The following is an 8,124-nucleotide window of genomic DNA, read 5'->3' as shown; positions in this document are numbered from 1 at the left end:
CCCCCTTCTATGTTTCTCCAGCCATTAGAATAGTGTCAGGGGCTTAGCAAAGAGTTCAAATATGACCTCACATAATTACTAGTTGTGTGACTCTGGACAAGTCATTTAACCTCTACCTGCCGGGATAATAAGTGTATTTCTTGGGGTTGTTGTATAGATCAAATAATATAATTGTAAACTTTTAAGAATACTATATAGGGCAGCTAGGTGGCGCAGTGGATGGAGCACCGGCCCTGGAGTCAGGAGTACCTGGGTTCAAATCTGGTCTCAGACACTTAATAATTACCCAGCTGTGTGGCCTTGGGCAAGCCACTTAACCCCATTTGCCTTGCAAAAAAACCTTAAAAAAATGCTATATAAATGGGAGGAGGAGAGGGATAAGGGAAAAGAAGAGAAAGAAGGGATGAGGAAGGGAAAGGAAAAGAAGAGAAAGAAGGGATGAGGAGGGGAAAGGAAAAGAAGAGAAAGAAGGGATGAGGAAGGGAAAGGAAAAGAAGAGAAAGAAGGGATGAGGAGAGGAAAGGGAAAGAAGAGAAAGAAGGGATGAGGAGGGGAAAGGGAAAGAGGAGAAAGAAGGGATGAGGAGGGGAAAGGAAAAGAAGAGAAAGAAGGGATGAGGAGGGGAAAGGGAAAGAAGAGAAAGAAGGGATGAGGAGGGGAAAGGGAAAGAGAAGAAGGGATGAGGAGAAAGGAAAAGAAGAGAAAGAAGGGATGAGGAGGGGAAAGGGAAAGAGGAAAGAAGGGATGAGGAGGGGAAAGGGAAAGAAAAGAAGGGATGAGGAGGGGAAAGGAAAAGAAGAGAAAGAAGGGATGAGGAGGGGAAAGGGAAAGAAGAGAAAGAAGGGATGAGGAGGGGAAAGGAAAAGAAGAGAAAGAAGGGATGAGGAGGGGAAAGGGAAAGAGGAGAAAGAAGGGATGAGGAGGGGAAAGGGAAAGAGGAGAAAGAAGGGATGAGGAGGGGAAAGGGAAAGAAGAGAAAGAAGGGATGAGGAGGGGAAAGGAAAAGAAGAGAAAGAAGGGATGAGGAGGGGAAAGGGAAAGGCTAGCTGGCAGGTTGTATTTCGCCTCGGGGTTTTGTATTTGTATTTCGGGCTACTTTTATTCACTTTTCAGCACGCGCCGCTCTCTCCATCCCTGCACAAACACAAGCCCTTCAAAGACAGGGGCCTGCTTCATGGCTGCTAGCCGTGCCTAGCCAGGAGGAGGCTGCTTAGCCAAGGGTCCTGAGCCGAGGGCAGCAGGAGCAGCGGGGAGAGCGCAGGCGCAGAACAGCGCCCATTGCAGCGGCGGATTCGCCCGATCAAGATGGCCTCGGCGTTCAGTCCGTACAGAGGCCCAAGATGGCGGCTCCCTAACGCCGGTGGCTCCAAGATGGCGTCACCGAGCCCTCTCCTCGCGGACAGCCCTTGGGGACTTCCGCTCCCTCCTTCCGGTGGGCCCCGCCCCTTCCTGTTTTTTCGACCCTCCCCTTGGCATGGCCGGGCCCGCGGTTACGTGGTTGGGTAGGTGGGAGTCGGGGAGCGGGACAGGGCCGAGGGGCAGGATAGGGGCGGCCGGGCTGCGGGCTGGGGGCGCTAACGACGCTCCTCTCCTTCCCCCCCAGGTGTGCGGCGGCTACATCTGAGCGTCGTGGGCCGGGCTGGCGGCGCGTGGCGAATCCAGTGAGGGGCCGGGGCCGGGGCCGGGGCCGGGCTGTGGGCGGGCGAGGATTGGGGGGCCGCTGCAGGGCCCCCAGGTGGGGGCGGTGCTTGACTGACCTCTGACCTCTCTTCCCTAGGCAGGGTCAGGCCCCCAGCCCTTCTGGCTACGGGCCCCTCACGGAGCTGCCCGACTGGTCCTATGCAGGTGAGCCCGTCCGCCCTGGCACTGCAAGCCAAGTGCTTTCCTCCCTGATCCTCCCAGACCTGGGCGGTGGGGGCCGCCAGGTTGTCCCGTGGTGGAGTCAAGAAGATCTCGGTGTAAATGCAGCCCAAGATAACTAGCTCTGTGACCCTGGGCAATCACTCACCCTATTGCCTCAGTTAATTCATCTGAAAAATGAGCAGGAGGAAGAAATGGCAAACCGCTCTAATATCCTGCCAAGAAAACCCTAGACGGATCAGAAAAGTCTGGACTGAAGAATCCACCCCGTTTTGTGATTGTGGAAAAGAGACAGAGGTTAAATAACTTGCCCAGCGTCACATAGCTTATGAAGTGGTTTTCTGGTCAGTAAGAATTGCAAGCATTAAGATTTGCAAATGCTGACATTTGAACCTCAGAACAGAGTGGGGAAATTTATTATCCCTATCTCACAGTGGAGGAAACGAGTAAAGTGACATTCCCACAGTCAGGATTAGCATAGAACTGATCCAGTCAATATTTGAACTCAAGACTTCCTCACACTAGGTCCAGTTCAGTGGACCACTTAGCTTCCTATGGGCATTTAGTAAAGATATCTTCTGTGAAAGGAGCTGTCCTGGGCTCTGGAGATAAGATTTAGGGACCAGACCTGGGATTTCATTGATGTAGAGAAACTCCCAGATGAAAAAACTACCTCTGCCGTTGCAGGTCAGCACCTTCTTAAAATAAGAGAGTTGACTATCTTCTTGAGAGGTCACTGACTTACACATCCCCTATGTGATACAGTTAGAGCTTGAAACATGGGCTTCTTGGGTCAGAGGTCTGCTCTATCCACTACACCCTGCTGCTTCTCAGTTTAAAAAAAATAAAGTCATCGAAAACAGTCATTTCCTCAACACACTGGACAGCAGACAAGTTAGCCATCCCTATCCTTTGCTTCCACAAATATTTACCAACTTTACTAGTGCTTTGCTCTAGATATTGGGAATCCAAAAGTAATCATAGGGTTTAGCTAAAAAGAAATAGTAAGAGACCATCTAGTTCTATCCTGTTTTGTAGATAAATAAATTGAAGTTCAAAGGAAGCCCTCTGCTCTTTTCACTGCACTATGGCTTCTTCCAGAATAAAACAGGACAAGGTCTTTGCTTGAATGGCAACCACCTCTTGCCATGAAACTTATGGATGCTGCCCAGCTAAAAGTTAACCTTTTCCTCCCTTGAATTTCATAGTGCATTGTGTCTGACTCTACTATGTTCTTATCATACTCTCCTTTGTAATATGCATTCTTATATAGTATCACAGCTCCCTCCCCTAGGAAATTTCAAGACTTTTTTGGTTTTCAAATTTTCTTATCCGAAGAGCCTAACCTTTCTTTGTTGAATTGAATGCTAGAGGCAGAAAAAGCTTGTGACTTGAAACAAATTTAAGTCAACTCAAGTAAGCACATATTAAACACCTATTATATACTATATACTGTGCTAATTAAGCACTGGAAGGATACAAAGTAGCTTACAGTGGAAGATGGGAAACAGCATGTGAACAAATATTTACAGGATAAATAGGAAATGAAGGAGGAGGCACTAGAATTAAGATGGATTGTGTGGGGCAACTAGGTAGCACAGTGGATAGAGCACCAGCCCTGGAGTTAGGAGGACCTGAGTTCAAACTTAGCCTCAGACAATAATTGCCTAGCTGTGTGATCTTGGGCAAATCACAACCCTATTGCCTTGCAAAAAAATTAGAGGAATTGTGAAAAGTTTCCTAGAGGAAGTGAGATTTATTTTTTTTTTAAGCTGGGACTTGGCACGAAGGAGGCCAGGAGGAAGACACTTACAGAAACCATTGTCACTAGATGGGACAATACATAGGGAGATGGAGGGATAAGATGTAAGAAGTCTGGAAAACCAGAAAAAAGTCAAATTGCCTAACTTCTTTGAGAATTGGTTTCCCAATCCATAAAATAGATCTATATTTTACCTTATTTGGAAGAGATGCCATAAGGACCAAAGGAGATAAAGTCATTTCTCAATAACAATAACTAAGGGGCAGCTAGATGTGTGACCTTGGGCAATTCACTTAACCCCATTGCCTTGCAAAAACCAAAAAAAATTGCAATAATTATTGAACTTGTCACCAACCCAGCACCTAGGTAGGCTGGCTACCAACCAAGGACAGACTTATTACCAGTTGTCTGAGCTCCTGAAATAGCTTCCTTCTGCACTGATCTTCCTAGCAATTCAACTTCCTTACTTCCACCCCTTTTTACTGCTGCTGAACTAATATCACTTAAGTGTTGAATTAATCATCTTACTTTTCTGCTCAAAAATCATCAGAGGCCCCCTAGTACCTTCAGAAAAAAAATTGATTCCTTTATATCAAATTCAAGGCCATATAAAATTTGGCAAAACACCCCACCTTTTCAGCCTTATCTGATATTCCCTTACATTTACTCTGTTCCGGCTAAGTTGGAACAACATCTTTCCTGAACACACCATATACTTTTCCTGTCTACATGCCTCTCCCCTAGACCTGGAATAGTTTTCCTCTTTACCTCTTGAATTCTTACCCATCCATTAAAACCCAATTCAAATACCAAATGTTCTATGACACTAAGGTTTTTGATGTCCTCCTTTGGACCTCACATGGAACTTTATTTTGCAATATTCTAATGGACTTCATTATTGGACTGCAAGTCCTGTGTTGACAAGAATTCACCTATCAGTCCACCACTGTGCTTTATACACAGATGTTAGTAAATATATGTTGAATTGAGTAATATATGTAGAAGTGCTTTGAAACCTGGGATGCTATATGTAAAGGGGTGTGGTGGTTTTTACTGTTAATGTAGTCCATACCTTTAAGACAACAAAAGAAAAAACTGGTATTGTACAGGCTGGATTAGAGAGGGAGAACCTAAAGACAGTGCTATCAGGTTATTCTCATAATCCAAGTATGAACTGAGCATTTCATGAAATACAATAAAACAGTTTTTTTGTACTTGTGACTACCTTTCACAACACATACTTTTTCCTTCTCACCTCTATAGATGGTAGACGAGCTCCGCCAATGAAAGGCCAACTCCAACGAAAGGCTCAGAGGGAAAAGTTTGCGGTGAGTAACTAGAACCTTTTGGCTTCCGTGGCACTGCTCTCTCCTAGTACATCCTCTACCTCGATGATCTCTTCCCTGTCTTCCATCAAAAAAGTTGGCATCCCTCAAATTCTTTGCATAACCTTCTTCATTTTCTCTTGGTGACCTTATCCACATTAATAATACTTCTCTTTAAGACTGAAATTTTGATTTTCCACTGAACTCTGATTCCACATTTTTAACTGCCTGATGGATCACCTTGAGACAACATGTCCAAAACCTGGGATTCATCTTTTCCCTAAATTGTGTATATGTGTGTCTATGTCCTTGTGGTATGCTAGTAAATACTTAACAGTTGATTCTTTTTTTAATTGATATTTTATTTTTAACAGTTACATGTTATGAAAGTTTTCAACATTCATTCACATCAATATGCATATTTTTAAGTTACATAATTTCCTTCCACCATCCCTTCCCACCCCTCTCCCCACAGCAGTGAATAGTCTGGTAAATATTGTACATACACATTTGTGTTTAATATGTTTACAGGTTAGTCTTTTTCTGTATGAGGAATTAGGATTAAGGGAAAAGAGAAAACCATGAGTTAGGAAAGAAAAATATAAGAGAAATTTTTAAGAAGTGAATTTAGTGTTCATTCAGATTCTGTAGATTAACAGTTGATTCTTTTTTTAAAATGTACCTGTGACACACTTGTAAATTTAATCTGCATTATTAACATTTCCATTCTTAAGTCCAGACAATCAATAAAAACAAACCCCAATTTATTGCATTTGACAATTGCCCAGGTGTAAATGTTCACAATGAAAATTTGACAATCAGCTCTTTCAGCTGGTATAAGCTGGTTCCAGCATACCCCCTTCCCTCCCCCGCTTCTAAATTTGAAATTTCCGTTGATGGACTACAATACTTTGCCCACTTTATATAAGTAGCCATATTTTCTTGCTGTTTTATTGCTGCTCTTTAAAAATAATGTTTTTCCCAATTGCCTCCTCTCCATTCCCTCCTCACAACTCTAAAAAATATCTGACACCCCCATTCTTCCAATTTATGGGGTTTGAAGATCCAGGCCCAGATTTCCCCTCTTCCTTCTTTCCAGTTAGAAACATTTGATTGATCTGGTACTAGAAGGATTGATGACAGAACAGTAGTCCCCAGATCAACACTGGATTTAATCTTTCTTGGTATCAGTTTCCTCATCTGTAAAATGAAGAGGTTAGAAGAAATGGATTCTGAGATCCCTTCTATTTCCAAATCCTCTAACTGTTTTCACTGATTCGTTTCTCTTTCAGAGACGAGTTGTGCTGCTGTCCCAGGAAATGGATGCAGGATTGAAGACATGGGAGCAAAAGCAGCAGGAGAAACGGCAGGAGGAGGAAAAGAAACAGAAAAACCTGCTCAAGCCCAAAGGGGCTTCAATGAATCAATAAAACAGATTCCTTCCTCTAGCCCTTAGCTTTCCTTCCTGTCATTTTTGATGTTCTCTTTATCATCTTCAGTAAAGGGAACCTTTCACAGCTCCAGGGTTCCCCACTCTTCAGAGGGAAAAAAAAACATCAGGGAGGAAGGGACAATTGTAAAGATGTAAATCCCTTTGTCTCTGGGAAACAGCCTAATGTGATGGAGAACTTGAAGTCTAGAGACATAAGTTCAGTCCATTGCTCTACAGCTGACCTTGCTGACAGTGTGAACTTGAACAGGTCATTTAACCTCTGTGGGCCTTATTCTTCATCTGTACCATGGGGCTGGAACTAGATGACTTCTAACGTCTCTTCCAGGTCTGGATCAATGATCCTGTTATCCCTGGTTCCACACCAACTTAGCTAAACAAAAGAGAAGCCAATGTCTTCCCACGTCAGGATGCAGGACTGGCCTATATCCTGTATTTTCAAAGGAACCATGCCATATGAACACTAAATAGGAGCAAAGGCTTCCCTGGATATGGCTAGAAACCCAATCCTTAAAGAGCCAAGACAACTAACATGCCACCAATTAAACAGTAAGTGCAATTAATAAACTCTGAGATATCTTTCCCAAAAATCACTGAACCAAGCTGTCCTTGTAGTGAGGTCAAAATGAAGAGAAAGAAACTATTGGGAAATGTGCCAAAAGTTCACCAGATCAGTGCCTTGTAGAGAAAGGTATGAGTACCTGTGACTAAATACAAGAGTGATCTAGGCATGTCTTAAGATGGGTAGTCTTGCCTATGCAATTCCCTGGTTGGGAAACAGCCCAGATTGAGTAGAACCCACCACTGATTAATATTTTCTCATATTTCCCACCCCCCACAGCTATTAATAGCAGTAGGAGAACTGGTTTTGGTCCCCTCCTGTGAGCTGGATTCTTCCTTCCCTACCCAGGAATCCCCTACCTGGCCAACTAGCTACTAATTCTTTCTTCCCTTGATCCCTCCCTCTCTGCTCCCCTCCCTTCCTCCTTCCTCTCCCGCTGACCAAATGCAATTCTTGGCTCTTGGATTTCGCTGATAGTCAATTTTGTCTCCCACTCTTTTCCTGCTTGCTTTTGTGCTACTTCTCCAGATTAGTTTCTTATCGGGTTCCCCCTCCTTCCTTCCCACTCTTATGTCAGACCCCCTCCCAAATCTGTTCACTCAAAAAATCCAATCCTTGAAGAGAACTAGAGTTTAATCGTGTTTCATATAATTCTTTTTTGTTCCCTCTCCATTTTCCAAGTACCTTTGCTGCATGTGTCTACTATGAACCCCAGGTCCATTTTGGGTACTGAGAAGGACCTTAAAACAGACTTCTACCCTAAGAAATACTTCCAGATAAATACTTCTCCATGATTCATAGATATTCCAACCCAATGTCCTTGATTTATTTTAAAAGGCTACCTTTAACAAGGTCTTACAGAAAGAATATGTTTTTATCAAATTGTATTCTGATCCTAACTATAGTCATCTTTATTGACTCTACCTGTATGTATAAGGATCATGGGGTAAGTTTTACCCATAAAAGAAGACAATGAAAACACAAAGGTCTATAATTCAAGAATGGCTGGATCTCTATGAACAGACCCTGAATTGTTGCTGTATCTTGCTCTTTTCTCTACCCAAAATGCTGAACCTCTGTACATAGCCTTATTTAGCCCCCACCCCCCACCCTGAGTCTCCCCAGATTCCCAGCACTCCCTAGGGAGGGAGAGGCTAACCACCCA

General features: G+C 43.6%; 1 protein-coding gene across 2 annotated transcripts; it reads left to right on the top strand.

Moving 5' to 3' along the window:
* The first annotated feature begins 1,419 nt into the window (after positions 1–1,419).
* On the top strand, positions 1,420–6,402 carry MRPL52 (mitochondrial ribosomal protein L52). Of its 2 annotated transcripts, XM_074234901.1 has the most exons (5): positions 1,420–1,502; positions 1,604–1,661; positions 1,778–1,845; positions 4,886–4,950; positions 6,240–6,402. In XM_074234901.1, the coding sequence occupies exons 1-5, from the start codon at positions 1,475–1,477 to the stop codon at positions 6,375–6,377; spliced, it is 357 nt and encodes a 118-aa protein (XP_074091002.1). In that variant the 5' UTR covers positions 1,420–1,474; the 3' UTR covers positions 6,378–6,402. The 2 variants fall into 2 exon arrangements, with proteins under 2 accessions (XP_074091002.1, XP_074091001.1); XM_074234900.1 differs by lacking the exon at positions 1,604–1,661 and having other exon boundaries at positions 1,473–1,502.
* Positions 6,403–8,124: the final 1,722 nt, after the last annotated feature.

This window comes from Macrotis lagotis, chromosome 4, assembly GCF_037893015.1.
Source record: "Macrotis lagotis isolate mMagLag1 chromosome 4, bilby.v1.9.chrom.fasta, whole genome shotgun sequence".
Taxonomy (NCBI): Eukaryota; Metazoa; Chordata; class Mammalia; order Peramelemorphia; family Peramelidae; genus Macrotis; species Macrotis lagotis.
Note: the sequence above shows the minus strand (reverse complement) of the source record. Positions and strands in the feature narration are given on the sequence as shown.

What these genes read in the sequence shown, in the direction of transcription:
- MRPL52 (XM_074234901.1), top strand. Translation starts at nt 1,475, where the DNA reads ATGGCCGGGCCCGCGGTTACGTGGTTGG. An exon ending in GCCCGCGGTTACGTGGTTGG is followed by an intron (nt 1,503 to 1,603) that starts GTAGGTGGGAGT and finishes CTTCCCCCCCAG; the next exon opens with GTGTGCGGCGGCTACATCTG. An exon ending in GGCGGCGCGTGGCGAATCCA is followed by an intron (nt 1,662 to 1,777) that starts GTGAGGGGCCGG and finishes TCTCTTCCCTAG; the next exon opens with GCAGGGTCAGGCCCCCAGCC.